Source organism: Nannospalax galili, unplaced genomic scaffold (genome assembly GCF_000622305.1).
Source record: "Nannospalax galili isolate Female #2095 unplaced genomic scaffold, S.galili_v1.0 scaffold1357, whole genome shotgun sequence".
Taxonomy (NCBI): Eukaryota; Metazoa; Chordata; class Mammalia; order Rodentia; family Spalacidae; genus Nannospalax; species Nannospalax galili.
The window spans coordinates 483,073-503,225 of record NW_008339987.1 but is presented as its reverse complement, the minus strand read 5'-3'; the positions used below and the strand labels follow the sequence as shown (position 1 = coordinate 503,225).

At 49.3% G+C, this 20,153-nt stretch overlaps 1 protein-coding gene across 1 annotated transcript in view; it reads right to left on the bottom strand.

Annotated features, from left to right (window-relative positions):
- Window positions 1–20,153, bottom strand: part of Efcab8 (EF-hand calcium binding domain 8) — a 61,833-nt gene that overhangs the window by 38,091 nt on the left and 3,589 nt on the right. Inside the window, 9 exon segments of the mRNA XM_008834845.2 lie at window positions 3,539–3,669; window positions 4,938–5,011; window positions 7,489–7,613; window positions 8,062–8,146; window positions 11,121–11,226; window positions 12,535–12,644; window positions 12,647–12,678; window positions 16,274–16,377; window positions 18,930–19,048. Of these exon segments, the coding sequence (XP_008833067.2) occupies window positions 3,539–3,669; window positions 4,938–5,011; window positions 7,489–7,613; window positions 8,062–8,146; window positions 11,121–11,226; window positions 12,535–12,644; window positions 12,647–12,678; window positions 16,274–16,377; window positions 18,930–19,048 (886 nt within the window).

Sequence of the window (20,153 nt, the reverse complement as noted above, 5' to 3'; positions counted from 1 at the left end):
CAAATTTCAAATTTGAAAGAGATGCATCCTACCTCAGGAAAACGTTATTGAATATGTCAATTGTGTTGTAATGATATGCTTCTTCTAAGTATGTTGTTATTAAATAAATCACTTTTAAAAATTAAAAAAAAAAAAAAAAGATTGCAGTTTCCCAAGAATCAGAGACCAGAAAGCAGTCAACGGTGCCACCTACTGGCCAGAGAATTATACTGCCGCTAAATTAGAATGCAGTATGTGGGTGTGGGTGTGTGTCTGTCTGTCTGTCTGTCTGTCTATGTGTGTCTGTGTGTGTCTATGTCTGTGTCTGTGTGTCTAAATAGTCCTCCAACCTATCCCCAAATTACATATTCCCAATCCTTCCCTTCCACCCATGGCCAACTCCAGGTCACCACCCTGTGCAGCCTGAACTACTGCAATACCCTCCTCCCTGGTGTCCCCACCACCCCATGTCCAAGACATATTAGACCCCAGCATCTTTCCACTCAAAACCATCTGAGTGCTTTGCTTATACCTGATCCCAAATAATAAGAACAAGACATTCTGAGGTACTTGTAGAAATATTAACTTGGACTAGGTCCCAGGTAATAATAAAGAATTATGAATTCTTGATGATGCTCAAATATATACATATATATTTGAGATTTTTTTAATAAAAATGTTAATTAAGAAAGCAAGAGATTCCGGTATGGTGGTATCCACCTTTAGCCCAGCACTCGGGAGGCAGAGGCAGACAGATCTATGCAAGTCTGAGGCCAGACAGGTCTACATAGTGAGACCCTGTCTCAAAAACAAAAACAGGCCCGGGTGTGGTGGCGCACGCCTTTAAACTCAGCACTTGGGAGGCAGAGGCAGGTGAATCTCTTAGTTCGAGGCCAATCTGGTCTACAAGAGAGTTCCAGGACAGCTAGAGCTACAGGGAGGCCCTGTCTCAAAAAAAAAACAAAAAAAACAGAAAGCGAACAAGAGAAAGCTGGAGATTTAACTCAGTGGTACAGTGCTTGTTTAGCAAGCACAAAGCTGGGTTTGGATCCTGGCATCGGGAGGAAGAACAAAACAAAGGAAACAAGAAAGCCAGATCCGGCGGCTCATGCCTGTAATCCCAACTCTCAGGTGGTAGAAGCAGGAGGATGGTGAGTTCAAGGCCAACCTGAGCTACATAGCAAGACTTTGTCTGGAAAAAAACACACAGAGACAGAAAGAGAATACGAGATCACAGCAGGCAGAGAGGAGCACTGCGGAGGCCCTAGCGCAGGAGTGTGCCTGAAATTCTATAGCTGGGACAGAATGGTGTGACAGGCGAGAACAGGAAGACAGCCTCCAGAGACCACAGTGAGTGACCCTCTGACATCTTCCTGCCCTCAGACCAAATAAAGTCAGAAATAAGTGAAACACTTCACAGACATGAGATACCATTGCCACCAAGGCAGAGAGGACCTCAGTCAGCTAGCTCCAGGCAGTCTCCCCACTGCCTATTCAGAGCCTTAAGCTAAGGCCAAACTTCCCAGTGCAGACTCATGCCATGCACCGGCAGTCAGCCCAGGATACAGCTGGGAAGGAACAGAGGACTTTTGGCTGAAAGGTACCACACTGATCAAAGCCTGAGACAAAACCCCAGCTCACAGGCTCTATGTCTCCCCAAGCCGCAGGCTCCTATCTATAAAATGAAGAGATAGACTCAGTTAGCCCTATCATCTCAGGATTGAATCCTCCTGGAAAAGAGCCAGAGCACAAAGGGACAGGAAGCATGATTCTCAGTCCCCTCTGGACCACAGTTACTCCTCTCTCCTCAACACAGGCCTCTAGTCTCCTATAATTTTCCAAAAAAAAAAAAAAGAAAAAAAAGTGGCCAGGGCATAGCTCATGGTTTAGTCTGCTCGGGGGCGGAGTGCCCCAGACTCCAAGGCCTGAGGTAAAGGCCAGCATAAGAGGACTGCAGAGGCAGGAGAGCTTAATGAGAGGCATCTCCTGAGAAAACACGTGGTACAGGGCACTGTGGAAGGTGTTCCCCAAAGTCACTGAGGTGGGGCTTCACTAGTAGGGTAAGACGCTGGGGACTAGATGGGGGGTCCCACAGGATGCCAATCTTGCTGATACTGTAACATTTTAACTTTAACATGGGCATGCACTTAACATACACTTGTGAGACTAATAACTGACAAGGAAAGGAAAAGGGAAGGTAGAGCTGGGAGGGAGTGCCTGTTTAGCATGAGCAAGATACTGAGTTCAAGCTCCATCACCACATACAATTAGATAAGTAAAAAGGAATGAAAGTAAAAAGCTCACCCTGGGACAGAGGAATCTTAGAATAAATACAACAGACTGGAGGCATCTCAAAGAATAAATGTTCCCAGGTGCTGGAGACACAGCATATAGAGCCTTGTTCTCTCGAGCACTTCCTGAGGTAAATGCCAGACGCACCAGCATCACGCTTCACGGCAGAGGAGATCGAGGTGAAGTAACTCCATTCATCCCTTCATTCAGAAACGTATTTTGAGCCCAGCATGTCGGCACAGGCCTGCAATCTCAGTATTTGCAAGGTGGAAGCAGGAGAATCAGGAGTTCAAGGCCAGCCTGAACTTCCTCAAAGCTCTCCCCAACCCACATGCAAAAAAGAAAAGACACAGCTTTTGTCTGATTTTGTCTGCCTACTGAACATATGCCAACTCTTATGCTGGGGTTGGGGTTTGTTTTTTTAATAAATTGGTGGGTTTAAAAGGCTTAATTGAGGGGCTGGAAAGATGACTCAGCAGTTAAGAACACTGGCTGCTCTTGCAGAGGACCCGGGTTCAAATTCCGGCACCCACATAGTGGCTAACAACCATCTGTAACTCCAGTTCCAAGGAATCCAACACCCTCTTCTGTCTTCTACAGGCATTGCATGACACAGGTTCACTTATATACATGTAGGCATAACTAACTCATAAATTTAAAATATTAATAGTTTTTTTTGAAAAAAAAAAAGGCCTAATGGAGCCGGGAGATGACTCAGTAAGCAAAACGTTTTCTGAATAAGCATGAGGACGTGAGTTTGGATCCCCAAGCCCTACATCAAGTCATGGTAGAATGGAATCCCAGTGCCAGGCAGAAACAAGAGTCCTCAGGAGCTTGCAGGCCAGCTAGGCTGGAGTATGGACTGAAGGAAGAAACTCTGTCTCAGACAAGGTGGATACATTAGCACTTACACATGAAAGCACTCACACATATATGTGGTCACAGACACCTACACAAACACCATTCAGACATATTAACTGAAGTTTAAGGGGCCTCTTAGCCTTTTGCCACTGATGGCAATTCCAGAATACTGATTAAATCACACTCCAGAGCCCAGGTGCTAGGCTCCACACTCAGTGTCAGCCTACAGGGCACACACTACTTCCTGGGACCCAGCATGAGTCTCAGAATAGTGCCCTGCTCTCTGGTGATGTACCAACCTGAAGGTGGATCCTCTCCCAGCAGGATCATATGCATGTGGCTGAGGGAAGCCAAACCTATCCAGGGTACACTTGCTGTCTACCTCCCTTTGTCAGGTGCTCCTTACTTGGGTTTCTCGGGTTCTTTGGCTGGCAATATTGTCAGCACCAGAGAGGACCTTTTGACAGCCGAACAGGAAATCACCACATTCAGCTTGGGAATGAACTTGACCTGATGACACCAGTTGGGATGGAAAGCCTAGGGAAGAGAATGGCCATGCAGGAGACCCTTTCAGGGACTGTCAAGTTCCATAATCTGCCCCTGGAATGTGACCAGGGCCAGTGCTAGATGGGACTGGAAACCAGAGCCTAAGGCCCTTCCCCTAGTGGCCAAGCTTGGACAAAGTAATGTGGCCCAAGCCCTAGCTGGGGTCAAGTGACCAATGTGTCTGGCCCATCTTGTGCCTCAAAAACCGCCTAAAAGCACCAAGCCCAGTATAATCTGGCTCCTGTTTTCTAAGATGTCTCTTATTTTTAGAAGCCATGGAGTTTGGGCCCATGCTTTCTCCCAAGCATAGAGAAAGGATAAATTCAAGGCTGCCTAGGCCCCAGTCCAGCTTCTATCAGGTACTTTGACCACAAGGAGCCTGTACATCTGGGCCCACTGCCACCCTCTGTGTTTGTCAGAACATGGTGCCAGCAGTGAGGTGCACTCTGCCGTAACTGTGGCAACAGAAAGATATCATCCTGAGGGCAGAGAAGGCAGGCTCTGATTGACCTAGCTCCAGCTCTGGCTGACACCTGTGCTTGACCTCCCATTCTGGAGATTTTCCTCCCTGGGACAAGAAAAGTGGAAAGTAAAGAACAGAGATCGATGAACAGATCAGATCACCAAATACCTATTCACTGCACTGGGCTGCATTTGGTCTCACTAGTTCCCCTAATGTCTGTCATAATAATAGTACCTAATTCAAGGCACCTAACCCAATGAGACTTGGGACACTTAGCAACTTCAACAGTAAACCTTGCCCAAATGAAATGCTCACAAACAAAAAGACAGGGAAGAGCTGGACATGGTGCACAATAATCCTAGCACTTGGGAGATAGAGGCAGGCAGATCAGGTGTTCAAGGCCAGCTTGGGAACATGATACCCAATCTCAAAAAAAAAAAAAATAATAGGGAAGGGGAGTAGCGGGAACTTCCTCCTGAGATGGTCCCGTGCCTGCTCTAAAAGAAGCATGCATTCGACTCAGACCCGCCCTGAGGGACTCAGTCCTTCATTTGTTCCAAAATGTACGGAGAACCACCAAGCCCTGAATGCTGTTCACACAACATCCCTGTCTGCAAGGAGCCATCACTGTCATAACAATGACAAGACAGGAGCAATTCATTGTGTTCTTAGAGACCAAGGCCCGAGGACTGAGACTGAGCCAAGGGAGTAGATCCACTTTTTTGCATTTATATTTGAGCAGTGCATGTACATGGATAATTACCACAGCAACAAGCCAAGAAATGCTACAACTTACCCTCATTTGGTAACTTCTATACAGAGTGGACTTCTCACTTAAGAGTTTTCTCATGGAAACATTAGTCCAGTGATCTGACAGGAAAACAAGCAAAGGCCACATGACCAACTTCTCCTTTGCCAGACAAGCAAACCTCAGATGGCATATTCATTGGCATGCACCTCCCATGCTTCCTGAAAAGCCAACCAGCCAGCTGCCCTCTGGAGCCTCATGTGGCCCTATGAGTTCAGCAGGCACCTCTACCTGTTTCCCTGCACCAGGCAGCTTAGCCCTGCAGTCTAGCCTGGTCCTACAAGCCCACAGCATAATAGTAACCAGGTTTCAGGGCCTGCACCCTGGGCACTGCCATCTGAACAAACTGGCTCTCCATTAGTGAGCTTCACGTTGCAGGGGTGGACAATGAACCGAGACCCCAGGCTCTATTCACTCTGAAAAGAGATCCTTCAGTGGCTTGCCACCATGCCTCAGGAGACACATGGGCTCCTTGGCCAGAAATCACAAGTCAAGTAGAGGGTATCCATAGGCATCATGAACAAGCAGCTCAGTCAGGCACCGCACACAGCACCACTCTGCCCTTGTGGAACCAACCCCCAAGGCAATAGCTGATGAACACTCCAGGGAGAGCAAGCTGACACAGATGGAGCCAGGGGCACCAGGCAACACACAGAGGCCCATCCCCAGGAATGGTTCAAGAAGTAGGTCAGAAATGCTGGTCAGTCTGGTGTCATGTCTGACAGCAACACAGAAGAAAGATGCTGAAGAGGGGCAAGTGGGACTAGGGCTATCTAAGTACTTATTCCAAGCAAAGTCACCAGTCCCCAGTCACAAGGGCCAGAGGAAGCTTGCAAAAGAATTCCCAGGGCTGGGGAGATAACTCAGTCTGTAAAGTACTTACCTTGCAAGCATGAGAATCCAACTTTGATCCCCAGAGTCCATGTAAAAAGCCAGGCAAGGTGGCATGCACTTGTCATCCCAGAGCTGGAAAGGAGACAAGAGGGTCCCTGGGCCTGCTGGCCAGCTGGCCTAGCCTAATTGGTGAGCCTCAGGTCCCACTGAGAGACCCTGTCTCGAAAAGCAAGGTAGACAGGCTCCTGAGGAATGTTAGCTGAGGCTGACCTCTCACCTCCACATTCATGTGCACACACATGCATGAGCACCTGCACATACATACACAAATGTGCACACACATGTACATACACAAGAAGTCCCAAGCCAGGTGGGCTGTTACTCAAGGCTGCTTGCTAGTGGGGCCAGTCATTCATGGAGGTAAAGGGAGCTATATGGCCCCATCTCTCCCACAAGGCTATGAAATCTCAGGAGGATAGAGACAGCCACTGAACATTTCTACATGGCTAACATTCTCATTCTGTGAACCTCCAGCAAAGCCACAAATTAAGCATGGCTGCCCCTATTTGAATAAGGGGACTGAGGCACAGATTAAGCAACTGGCTTCAGGTCACACAAAGCTGGGTACATACTTAGCTCTGTCTGTCTCCTCTCCATGTCCTCTCCTGTAGGACCTGATTTTGCTTTTCCAATGAGAACAACAACCAGCAAGCTTAGCAAGGGGCTTCACCAAGGCTTAGGAGCCCTTGGAGCATCTTACTTGGCTAGAAGTCCCATGGAGGAGGGGTGGCTCTAATGTCCTCCTGGATGGGAGGGTCCCAGTGGCCTGGGCTCCTGGCATGGCCTAGAGGCCTAGCACTGCACCTACAACTCCATCCTGGATAGGATCCAGTTCCAATGAGTCCCCCAGGAAGCCCCAGGCTCTGTGTCCTCTGATGACCTTGCATCCCTTGGCAGAGCATCTCCAAACAACTTCCTTACTCAATTTAGGATGTAGCCCAGCAAGTAGTTAGAATTGCAGTCTCTAGACACTCGGCTTAGCTTCAGGTCTCAGCCACTCCCCAGCCTCCAATGTGTGCAAGCAGCTTCAGCTCATTGAACCTCTCATTACTGAACAGGAACAAGTCACTCAGCCCCGGTGGGTGGTGATGCTAGGAGATGATGCAGCAAGAGCCCAGCACACAGCTGCTCATGATGCCAGCTGCATTTATTCACACTCCTACCAAGCCAGTGGTCCTCCAAGCTTCACCACAGCGCACCTTACAGCAGCTCCAGGCCACCCTCACCCACTCAAAGGTAGCTCAAGACCAAGGAGAGTAGAAGCCATCTTACAGTCATCAGAGGAGGTCCCATTATGGGCCTCAGAGGGCAGGAGAGAGTTCCCAGGGTCACAGCTAATACACTTGGTTCTCCCAGAGGTAAGGAAGATCTGCAGCCCAAGGCCCTCACCTGCAAAAGCTTCCAGCTCAGAGGACTGGATCTCCTCTCAGACCCTCTGGTCTTCTGTCACCACTGCACTACTCCCTTTCCCCCTTGGCCGTTCAGCCCAGTAGGCAGGGCACCCTCCAAGTTCGAAGGAACCTCCTCTCCAAAGGTTCAGAGCTGGGAGACAGGAAAGAAAGAATGTCTCAGAGGCCAGGGCCAACTCAGCACCTGTGTCTACCGACTCCCCAAGCCTCTACCCATTCCCAACCCTTTTAGCTACCCCATTTGGAGGTCCTGGGAAGGATGTGGGGGTTGAACAGCCCAGTGTTCACACTGTCCGACATGAAGATGACAACATTGCCCTTGGTGTCCCCACAGCAGAACACAGCTTTGTGATAGTTGGACCTGGGAGACATGGAAACAGAACGTACTGTGGAGCTTCCTGCCCTGGTTCTCCAAGGACCTCTCCACCTGAGGAATGACAGCAGTTCCAACAGACTTTCTGCATTGCCCTAGGCCTCTGCTCATCTGTCAAGAACAGTCTAATCATCATTTATCAGAATTCAGGGTTGTTTTTCAACCAGTTTTACTTCCCAGAGACCTCAGCCACAGCAGGACCAGCCTTTGCCAGAGTTTAATGACTAACTAGGTAAGGGAAGGAAAGTGTGGGGGGGTGGATTAAGAACAACTCTAAGGTCAGAGTGATGATGCAGATGACCCAAGGAAAGAAGCAGCCTTGAGAAAGAGCCTCAAGACAAATACTGTTCCCAGGAGGCTCTCTGCAGTCCCAGCCCTCCACCCCCAGTGATGTGGTAGCTGTCAAGACCCTGTACACATCTCCTGAGAGACTCACCAGTAGTCCATGACCATGGCACAGCTATCCAGGTCAATAAAGGCGAAGGCTCGGATACATTTGTGGTTACTGATATCAAAGAACTCTGGGAGAAAGAGAAAAAAGGGACATAGAGAGCCGAGAGCCATGGCCCAGACCTAAGGGGTGTCTGGAGATGGTAAGCAGCCCCCCAGAACTCTCTGCCACCTCTCCACTCCTATATCCCTTTCCCCGTAGCAACCAAGGGCAGTAGATCCAAGTAAACTCGCTGAGTCAAGATCAGCTACAAATTCTCCAATCCCCATTTCAGTCACAATAAAACCCCCAGTGCATACCACAACCCACAAAGGCCTATAGGATCAGACACTCTGTAGTTCCAGCTTATCCACTATACCTGGACCACCTCTGTGCCTCTGTTCCTGCCCCCACCAGACTCCAGGCACACTGACCTTTCACCTCTGCAGACACGTGAAGCTCATCCACTTCTGGGTCTTGCCAGTTGCTGCTCTGTCCACCTTGAATACTCCCAGAACCTCTTCAAGACTAGCTCTATGTTCCCTTCTCAGAAAGGCCTCCCCCTTCTCAGTAAAACCCTGTCGGCATTCTCCCTCTCAACTGGCTCCTTCCCTCACCACCTTCACCTCCTCTTTGTTTCTGTTTCATTTGAACACAGGGGCTACATGGCCTGGAGTGTGGGCTGTGTGAGGGCTGGGAGGGGTCTGCACAGACTGACTGGAATCCTCAGCACCTAACACAGCTCCCAGGACTCTAATTTGTTGAGTGATAGTAGCTGTGACAAACAAATGAGGGGGACAAGTGCTAAACCTTGGGTGACACAGGTAGCAAGAAGCCTCTGGCCCCTGTGACTTCAACTAGCCCATCCATCTCTGGGCTAGTTGTCCCTGTTGGTGGTGGGAACAGACAGAAACAGAAAAAACCTCCTCCCCATCGCTCACTACTTCTCATCAGGAAAAGGGGAGCTCCAAACAGATCAGAGACCAGGTAAGTCGACTTCACGCAGATGCATATGAAGAACAGATTGTACAGATGCCATTTGCAGTCTAACTCCTTCCCTCCCTGTCCTGCACCAGCCTGCCAGACTGATCTTCAGGAAACATTCATTTCCTCCTGCTCAAAACCCTTCCATGGGGCCCTGACATACAACTGCTGCAGATAAACTCTCTGGAAAGTCTGAATCCTTCCAGCAGCCATGGCCTCCATTCAATCCAGCTAATGAGCCTCAGTTTCCCACGTTTAAATGATAGGCTCTCAGGTGTGTCTGCCTCCCTACAGGACCAGACACCCCAGAAGAGCTATGGGTCATGGAGCAGGGCTGGCTGGGCCACAGAGGCCAAGATTCATGCTGGTGCCCTTCTACCCCGGCCTCTGGCCTTGACTCAGTGCTCCAAGTAGATAGCAGCTGTTTAGTCAGCAGAACTTGATGGCATCAACCCTTCTGAGACAAGGCTGGCTCTCAGGGCTGTGGTGAAGGGAGAGGACACCAGGAATCATAGGTGGAAGCTAAAGACCTGCCTGTGTCACAACCCCAACTGTTCCAGCTCTTGCTGATGACTGACTGCCTCTCTAGCTGAGTTTGTCCTCATAATGAAGATAGCCTTTGTTAAAGTATCTACTGTATGGTGGCTGGAGAGATGACTCAGTGGTTAAGAGCACCTCCTGCTCTTCCAGAGGACCAGAGTGATTCCCAGCACCCACATGGCTGCTAATAATCATCAGTAACTCCAGTTCCAGGGGATCCAATGCCATCTTCTGGCCTCCATGGCCATCCCACACATGGGTGCACATAACACTCATACACATATAAAATAATTAAATAAATACAAAAAGAAAAATTTTAAATACCTAGTGAATACCATGCACCTCACATACCCAACCCCTAAGTCATACTCACCCTGGAGACATTTGGTATTGACCCCATTTTATCTCTGGGTAAATTGAGGCCCTGGCAGGAAGTAGCTATCCAAAATCACACACCTACTGAGTGGCAAGACAAGGGTTGGAACCCAGGCACTGCCTATTTCAGAACGACTGCTCTCCATCTTCCTGCTTAGTTCTGCACCATGGGCTGTGGGCTCACACATGAATTCCCTCTCCTTAACCACCTGGTACATGTGCTCAGTTGGAGCCTTCTTTCATGCACCCACCCACTCTAGCCACCAAGTGTCTAGCAGACACCAGGTACCTAGATACAAGCTGAGTAAAGCTGACGTAGTCCCTGTCCCCGAGCTCCAGTCTAGAGGAGACAGATACCAAAGACTCACACTGGCAAATGCTACCTAACACTCAGAAGGGGGCTTGACCAGAAGAGGACCCATCTCATGGGATCTTTTTAAGAGGCACCTGACTCAGACTAGGTGACCACAGAGGGTTCCCTGGAGGAAGCAACATCTGCAATGAATCAAAGGAAAAGGGGAAGCTATGGGGTGGGGGAGGGGTACAGGAGGTATAAGAGAGCATGCAGACAGAGCCATAGTGCCCATCAGAGAAGGCCACAGTGGCCTCAGCACAACAAGGAAAGGGTCCTATCCAGGGAAAACTGTGAGCAGTAGGGGTCAGACCCAGTGCCTTGATGACCGTGCTAAGGGGACAGGGCAGGTTTGAAAGTTTTCCTCAAGGAGGCACTTTAAAAGCTCATAGTGGCTGCCATGGGGACCTTGAAAGGAATGTGCCAAGCCAGAGGAGGCTTTGGTGCTGTTCCAGTGACAGCTGAAGGTGGCCTGTGCTGGAGATGACAGGAAACAGGATAGGGGAGACCAGCATGGGCTGTGGTTTATAAATTTGAGCTGTTCAATATTCATATAGTCATTCAGCATTCACTGAGCACACCCACCCACAAAGCAGAGTTGTGCAGTCAGCAACACATGTAACCAACCCCTTGTACCTGCTGCAGCACATAGCACTAAGCAGGCCCTCACCTTACTCAAGACTCTCTACCCAGCAACATTCCCAGAGGACTCCCATCCATGATCCATGGTTGCTTAGCCAACAGGTCTGCCTCTAGTGTAAATGTACTGCTGCCTAGAAGCCAAGCCCAGGCTTGGGGAGCCCCAGGGACTCACCTATCTTCAATTCAGTCGAGGCAACTTCAATGAGGTTCATGTTGTGCAAGCACACCATGTCGATGACCCACATCTGCTGGTGGCAGGACTGTTGGAGCCGAGTAAGCTGGTGGGGGAACAAAGGAGGCTCAGGCCAAAGAAACACACAGGACCCCAGAGCAAGTGCAGACCTGGCACGGAGCCTAGAACTACCACTAAAAAAGCAGGGCCTTGGATAAACTTCCCTAGTAACTAAAGGCCAAGCCCACCTCCAACCCAGAACTTTTGGTCTGTATGACGGTAAGCTCCCAGGGAGTAGTCACTGATGGTACTGGGAAGCCTACCCTTTCCAAAATCTACCCCCAAAGTAACCCCTTCAAGAAGAACCTCCAGGACTCCCAAGGCTTCCCAGGGAGGCTTCCTCTGTCTCTTCAGCCTCCCAGACCCTGGCCCATGAGGAACATAGAAGGGACCATGTAGCAGCCGTCACCAAGAGTGAGCAGCAACATCCTCTTCCATACACATGTAAGAAAAGGAAGACAGAGTATGCCAGAAAACAGCAGCTCAGGAATGCAGACATGAACCTTCCTCGTACCCTCAGGAGAATCATGGGACCTCCACAGACCTTAGCTCCACCCATACCCCTCTTCCCCACCCCTGACCCCTGAAGCACTGGGTGGCTACACAGGTATGGAACCCTTCACACACAGGCAGTGCTCTCCATACTCCTTGCTGGAGGGCCCTGGAGAGAAGAGTTTTCCCCATTTGCCCTCCACTGGCCACACAGAGTACACGCAGATTTGCCTGAGTGTCTTGTCACTTACTACGCTGGGCTATGAGATGGAGCTGAAAGGCTGTGATGAGGTTGGCTCACATTTATCTGTACCTGCTGAGTGCTTTGACCCAGGTCTCACACCATTAAGTTCCCCCATATCCCATGAGGGGGTACTACTCTAGGCTCCCTTAGGTGGGTAATGGAATCGGAGGCATGGAAACTATAGACCACCTTGCCTATCATCCCCAGCTGGGGGTGGTGTGGTTGAATTCTAATCCTGACAGTTGAACTCCAGAACCCACACTCACAACCACATGATTTCCTGCCTGGTTCAGGCAAAGATTTCAATCAGCCAGACTTAGGAGGCTGAGTTCTAGCACAGGAGCCTTGCAGGATGAGGATGATACCACTTACTGACATAGAGACTCAAGAGCAGAAGAGCTCCAGGGACATGCTGTTTGGACACACTGCATTAGAGGTGCCTGCTAGACACTCAGGCAGAATACTGCTTAGTAAATAGCAAGTGTGAGGCTCCCATGGTGAAGTCAGAATCCTGACTCAAGCCCTGTAACTTCAGAGCCAGGCTCGTCAAACCATGAGTGCAAAGACAAGCCTACTTGGGGTGCTACAGAAGAGGGTCTCCAACAGCCCCTTGTGTGCCTCACTCAGCCGAAAAGAGCTCAGCAGCGAGAAGGTCTCAGACCAGAACTGCAAGATTCCATCCTTAGTGACAGTCAAGAAACAGCCCGTATTCTTGAATCGTTGGATTAAAACGCCACTTTCACAACCTCACTTCCATGGTACCTATGGAGGGCAGGAGGCACACAGAATTGGCTCAGAAACAAGAGGCATCTATCTCTGTAAGAATCAAGAACCACAGAAGATGCAGGAAAAAGGCAAGCAGGAACACACACACACACACACACACACACACACACACACACACACTACAATCCAAGAAGCTAGCTGACACCGAGAGACAGGGGCTTTGTCCCTTCTCCAAGTGAACTTCAACTGGATCAACAAAGTTCACAAGAAAACAAACCCCAATGGAGGATGAGGTGTGGTTCAGTGGTAGAGTGTTTGCCTAGCACATATGAGGCCCTGGGTTCCATCCAGAAAAATAACCAGTGATATGAGATGGGGTCCAAAGGCTGATCCTTAGAAATAACCAGCCACATCCTTCACTTTGTGGTGTGACAGTCAAGATAGAGAGTAGTGACTTCCAAAGTTTCCTTCATAGGAAAAAAGGCCCACAGATGGTGGGCTTGTGACTGAAACCTGAGAAATAGCACTTTCTAGCCATTGCATCAGGGCTCTGGGGAGGAGAGAAGAATAGGGTAAGAGTAAACCAAGGGCCAATTTGGAAGTCAGGCCCTGTGCTCCCAACTCTTCATCCCCATTGAGCATAGCAAACAGTTCCTGGAGTAGGCCTGGCCTTACAGAAGGCTGCTCTACAGCTTTCCAGCAAGCTTCATAGCTGCTTTCCAGTGGCTGCTCTCCTGCCCCAGTGTTGGCTAAGCCAGCTCTCTGGCTAGTAAGGCTTACTGCCATCTTGACTCCCTGACAGGGCATCACACACTCCCGCACCTTATCTGCCCTTTGTGGACTGTGGCGGGATGGGTCATGTTACATCACCTTACAGGGAGTTTCATCCTAACCAGGCCCAGTGGAGCTATAACTAAATCCAGGAGCTTTCATCCCTCCTCCAGGGCCCTTTCCTAACTTTGTGGGCACGAGCTCACCTGAGGCTCAAGGGGAACCCATACCACTGTAAAACTCACCTGTACTGCAGTTCCACAGAGTAGGGGCACATGTATCTGAATATAGACCCCCCACCCTATCTCCTGCCCTCAGCTTACTGCTCTGTAGGGAGGGCAACCAGTATTCTGAGTGGTCCCTCTCTCCATCACTTCAATTTTGTCCTATCAGGACCAAAGACTGTGAAGAATATGTGGAAGCTCTAGAGTTAACACAGCCCAGGGAATGGCATCTTGGTGAGGTTTCAGTTTCCTCTTCTGTGTGGTGACAGCACCACTCTCTCTCCCAGGACGGTGAAGAGATCAAAGGGGATGGTACACTGGGCGTGCTCAGCCCAGACTCAGTAAAGGTGAGCCGACTCTTAAAAGTCACCTTTCATAAAATTATCTAAATATTACCTAGCTATTTTCTCCATTAGATTGGAAACTCCCTCTGGTAAATTGTCCAAATAAATTAGGGAAACTAAGGGAGGAGCTTTCTGATATTTTTATGCCAGAATTTTAAACACCCTTGAGATCTAAATGTCTCAGAGAAACAGAAAGATCTGTGTAGGTATAGCAACATCAAGCAAACTGATCATGTCAAAATTACAGTTTTAAAGTCTTTCATATTTATATTTAATTGGCTACTCCTCAATTAACTCCCAACCAAAACTTTTTACAAGCTACTCTTTTATTATTTCAATTAAAATGCCTTCTCCACTAATGTTTCTGGCTGCCTGAGGCAGAGACAACTTCTTTCTAGATCTTGGTCTTCCAAGGCCTATACTGGGCATGGTTCTCTGAGGACAGACCCAACCCACAGCCCACTCTAACCAGGCCACAAATGTGGCTCACCTTGCTGTGCTCCACAAGAGCAGACTCCCTAGTCCTGGCCACACACCCCAGGCTGCTGGTCTTTCAACTCAAGGTAGGTTCCAGGAGAGAAGTGAATGTCCCACAGGCAGCCCAGCTCAAGAGCCCTGACTGCAGGAGAACATGCTCTAAACCAACGAGAGCATTCCTAGTCCTTAGGGAGTTGGAGGAAGGAACACACTAAGTGGTGCAGACAGGGCCACAGCACAGAAAGGAAGAGGCTACTGACATTTGAAACACGCTATTCCAAAACATGGCACCTTCGTACACTGAATATTTTCAGCTGAAAGCATTTGAGAAACTGTGTTCAGGAGGAGTTCTTGACCTTTCCCTGAAGCAGGTCATAAGATCCCACATTGGAGCAATCTTGTCTCCTGTTTTTCTTTTTCACTTTCTGTCTTCCTTTCTTCCGAGATAGGGTATCCTGCAGCCCAGGCTGGCCTCAGGAAACTTTTTTTAAAAATTTTAATTTTATTTATTTTTATTTTATGTGTATGCGTGTATTGCCTGCACGTAGGTAAGTGCACCCGTGTCGTGCAATGCCCGCCGGAGGTCAGAAGAGGCTGTCAGATCCCCTGGGACTGGAGTTACAGACAATTGTTAGCTGTCATGTGGGTGCTGGGATTCGAACCTGGGTCTTCTGCAAAAACAACCATCTCTCCAGCCCCATAACCAAGGAAAACTTTGAACTCCTGATCATCCTGCCTCCACCACCTGAGTACTGGGATTACCACTCCCAGCTGCAACCTTACCTCTGAGAAGCCAAGGACACAGAAAGGAATGAGTCGAGAAAGACTGGCAAGACTCCAGTTATTACACCAACTCCGACCCATTTCGTGCTATCTCATTTTCCCATGACACTAGGGATGTAGCTCAGTTGGTAGGTGCTTATTAGCATGCATAAAACCCTGGATTCAAACCCCAGCACTGCATAAAACCAAGGGCATGCCTATAATTCTAGCACTCAGGAGGTAGAGGCAAGAGAATCAAAAGTTCAAGGTCATCCTCACCTACATGTCAAGTTGGAGGCCAGTCTGGGATACATGAGACCTATCTCAAAAAGATAAGAAAATAATTTCCCTGTGACTCTTCTTCAAACCTGGCACACAGCACTCTGGATTTATTGTTTCTAGAACCTTCACTTCCCTGGGAGGGTTCCAATTCGAATGTAAAACTTATATTGTCAATTGGTACACTCTTCTTTTGTGGGTCTGTCTTCAGACACAGGAGCCTTCCAAGGCCGACCTCTGGTGGGCGCTGTGGGTGAAGGTGCCCCAGGAGGAGTGAGAAGCAAGTCAGGCAGAGTCAAGGCAGACAGAGCCACTAAGCTCCAGCCACCGTCCACTCCTGGGGCTCCAGGAACAGCTTCCTCCCTGTCTCCTCATAGGAGAGTCCCATCCGCAGACATGTGAGCCATCTGTGCCTCTGGGACTGAAACCAGCAGGTTCACTCAGCACTGATCATGGGGAAGAGAGCAAAGTATGCTGAAGAGATGGGGAGGGCCAAGCAAGCAAACCCACCACTTTCTGCCTACTGGCCTGGGCAGACCAGCTGGCTTCTCTAAGCCTCAGTTTAATCATCTGTGAAAAGGGGACAAGCCACCTACCTTCATCATCATGAACATCTACGGATTATAAGGCTGACAGGACTAGAGCCCATTCAGCACCAGGCCTGGAGCCAGGCCCCTGGATAGACCAGCAGTGTGGCTCATGAGGAGGTGGCCTCCTGAGGACTGGTGCCGGCATGTGTCCATCACACCCCAACTGCAGGGAAGGGGATCTTATAGAGGGATGATGGTCATGGGAAGGTGGAAGCACAGGAGGTACTGGCTCTTCCTCATGTCCTCCTTGCCCTGGAACTCATGCATCATGTAATCCACATATTTTTGCTGCCTCGGAAAGATAGGGCAAGGGAGAGAAGGTATTGGTGGTGGTCTCTGTGTTTGCCTTTAGGGACCCAAGCCTAGTGTCCAGCATCCTTCCCCCATATCTCTGCAGCTCCCTCCAAGTGGCTCTGAGAACCCACCAAGGAAGTGGCCAAGCAACAAGCTTGTGGTTTAATCTCAAATGTGGGAAGAACCTATTGGCAAGCACTATCCATAACACTAAGTACAGTTTGGCTACAGCCACACCTGGCCTCCCATGTAAAGCTCCTAGTCAGCTTCACTTCACATAAAGGATTGACATACTACCCACATAAGTCTGAGTTTGTTGGGGAATCTTGCTGTGAGGGTTGCAGTCTTCCATGTCGGGATAGCTCTAAGGAGCTCGGGCGCCTGATGGAAAGACTCCACTTTTCAGCAGGGGGCCTCCTACCTCTCTTCCTGACTCATCTTTGAAGTAGCCGCCACAGATACATAGCCTCTGGCTCTGAAACTGCCAGGTTTTCCTGTGTGATAATCAGGCAATGTCTGGCAGCCTGGCAGAAGCCCACCACCACATGTAAATGGGGCATCCTGAAAGCACCTATCCACTAAGGCTTTTGCCACTGCCCCCACAGTATAAATATCCTGGTTTCCCCCTAATTAATCGGAGCTGAATCACTAAGACCTGGAGCCGAGCTGAGTCACTGAATAAAGGAGCTGTACTGAGCTGAGTTCTGTGTCTTACTGCCTACGATCCAGTCTTCCCGGAGAGAGCTGTCTCTTCATAAACCATGACTGACGGAGACCCTGCTTTCGCGGTCTCCGCACTTTCCACGAGATCCGGCGGCCGGCGGATCTCGTACCTCGAGGGAGTGCTTGGTAGTTTGGGACGGAACCTGCCCGGGCTGCTGACAGTGGCCCTCCAGAGCCACCAGCCCCGGTAGCAGAGACCCACAGCAACGCGGTGCGCGACCCGCCACACCCCAGTGGCACGCAGGAGACCGGCGCCATGCCCAGCAGCTGGTGCTCCGAGTCCCTGCGACCCCATATGAGTTATCTAAGCTAACGACAAAGCTAACAGTAGAGCGAGCTCATAGCCAGGTGAGTGCACCTGTCCTACAAACATCTGCAACTCTACTGGTCAACCTCACTAAAATATAGCCAAGGTCCAAACAAGCCATCATAAACAAGAAATAGAAGCCAGGCATGGAGGTACATCTATAATCCCAGCTACTCAGGAGGCTGAGGCAGGTGGATCATCTGAGCCCAAGAGTTTGAGACCAACCTGGACAGCACAGCACCTGTATGAATTGTGGTGGCACGTCTTTGATCCCAGCACTGGGGAGGCAGAGGAAGGTGGAGCTCTCTGAGACTGAGGCCAGCCTGGTCTACATAGAGAGTTCTAGGCCAGCTGGGGCTACATGGAGATCTTGTCTCAAAAAGACCACAAAAAAAAAAAAGGGAGAGAAGAAAGGGGGAAAAGTGGGAAGAGAGAGACTAAGGACGTAGCTCAGTGGTAGAGCGTTTGCCGAGCATGCAAAAGGCCCTGAGTTCAATCCCCAGCACTACAAAGAAAAGAAGGGGGAGGGGGAGGAGCATTGTGTAGATGGTAGAGAATGCTAGAAATGTGTTTATGATACCCAAACCACGAAGAGGTATGAACGCTGACTCAACTAGTAACCAGCTCTGTAACACTGAAGAAAGGTTCCTAATGACTCTGTGCCTCAGTTTCTCAGCCACTATCCTCTGGTTCCTGCAAGGCTTCAGCAGAGGAATTCACTGAGCACTGTGTCTCATTGCTATCTTTAACACATCTATCTGTCAGGCGAGGCTCTGTGCTTTTCTGTAGGCTTAATGCTGTGTGCTGTTTGACATTCAGGTTCTTTAAAGACTTACTAATTTTTTTTGAGGAAGGGTCTCCCTGTAGCCCCAGTTGGCCTAGAACTCACTATGTAGGACCAGGTGATTTATTTTTACTTTATGTGTATAGGTGAGTGTTTGCATGTAAGTGTGTGCCACATGCATGCCTTGTGCCCAAGGAGACCAGAAGAGGTCATTGGATCCCCTGGAACTGTAGTTATAGGCAGTTGTGAGTTGCCATGTAGGTGCTAAGAACTAAACCTAGGACCTTTGCAGGAACAGCAAGTGCTCTTAAACGCCGAGCCGCCTTTCCAGCCCCACATTCAGTTTTTAAGTCAGCATTATTACTATGCTGTGAAGACCTGACAGTTCTGGATTTAACAACCATGGACTTACATATTCCTGAGTGACCCCATGATGGGGTCATGACATGTTCCCTACACTGGATGGGAAGTTGAAGTACAGGATAGCTGTACTGCAGGTGGGAATGTCCTGCGACAGGTCTCACTGTGGAGGAGGTCAATGAGCCCACTTCACAGAAGTCTCAGAAACTGCTCAGAGACACTGAGCTTCTCTCCACCTGGTGCCACTGTCCAGGGTAGTTTGTGACACTTGCTGCCTCCCCATCTTAAAGCCTCCACTTGCTTTGCTAATAGGTTAAGGCTGGACTTTCCAGCCTCCCCCAGCTTCCCAAGGCAGCAGGGTACCCTCCTTACCCAGGTGACAAAGCTGGCGCAGTCTGAATCCACCTTCAAGAAAACTACCTCCAGCATCTCTTCCAAAATGTTGCTCAGCACCCTCTTCATGATCCTAATGAAAGCTTCCTTGTTCAGGGCTTCAAAGAGAGAAGAACATGGCCGCTCAGTCCCGAGCCACCTGGCTCTCCACAGGCCACAGATCCGTGGATGCTGGAAGGCACAGACAGAAGACCATGTCTACTGGGTGCCTTCAGATCAAGACACTCTCTGCTATCATCCTGTGATGGTCAGTTAGATCCCCACAAGGGAGACCAAAGGGAGAACTGCAGCCAGAGGTGTGGAGCCTTAGGAGGCTGTCCCTTCCCACCCCTTCACATGAATCATGAGCTTGGCCTTGTTTACTCTTCCTTCAAGTCTCAGCATCCACCCTAGCAGAGGCCTGCTGATCCCTGAAGCTTCCACTATCACATGGTTATCTTGTGCATGTTATTTGCCCACATTCAGTCATTCCACAAGCCCTTATGACCACCTGCTTCTGTGTTGGCCCCATGGCAGGAAGGTAGACAAAGGTTCTTAAAAGACCAGGCCCACTTCTGATCAAGGAAGACACAGTATGTCTTACAACAACCTCAGTTCTTCAAAGACCAGAAGCAACAGTCAAATGGAAGTAAAAAACAACAACAAAGAGATTCAGTCACACAGGGAAAGAGATATGGGGTAGTTCAAATCTAGGGCCTCAAACATGCTGGCAGGCACTCTTTTAACATTTTTTTTAAATAAATTCATGAGGCTGGAGAGACAGCTCTCAGTGGTTAAGAGCACTGGCTGCTCTTGCAGAGGACCCAGGTTCACTTCCCAGCACCCACATGGCAACTAATACCCATCCCTAACTCTAGATCCAAGGACTCTGACACTTCTGCAGGCATTGTACACATGTGGTACACTTACCATCATATACATAAAATAAAAACAAGTAAGCCAGGTGTGATAGTGCATACCTTTAATTCAAGCACTCTGGAGGCAGAGGTAGGTGGATCTCTATAAGATCAAGACCAGTTTGGTCTACATAGTAAGTTCTAGACCAGCTGGAACTACAGGGAGACTCTGTCTCAAAAAGAAAAAAGAAAAAAAAAAAAAAAAGAATTACCTCCTGTTAGGCACACTAGCTATTCTTACAAAAGACCTGGGTTCAAATTCCAGCACCCACATGGCAGCTAACAACTGTCCATAACTCCAGTTCCT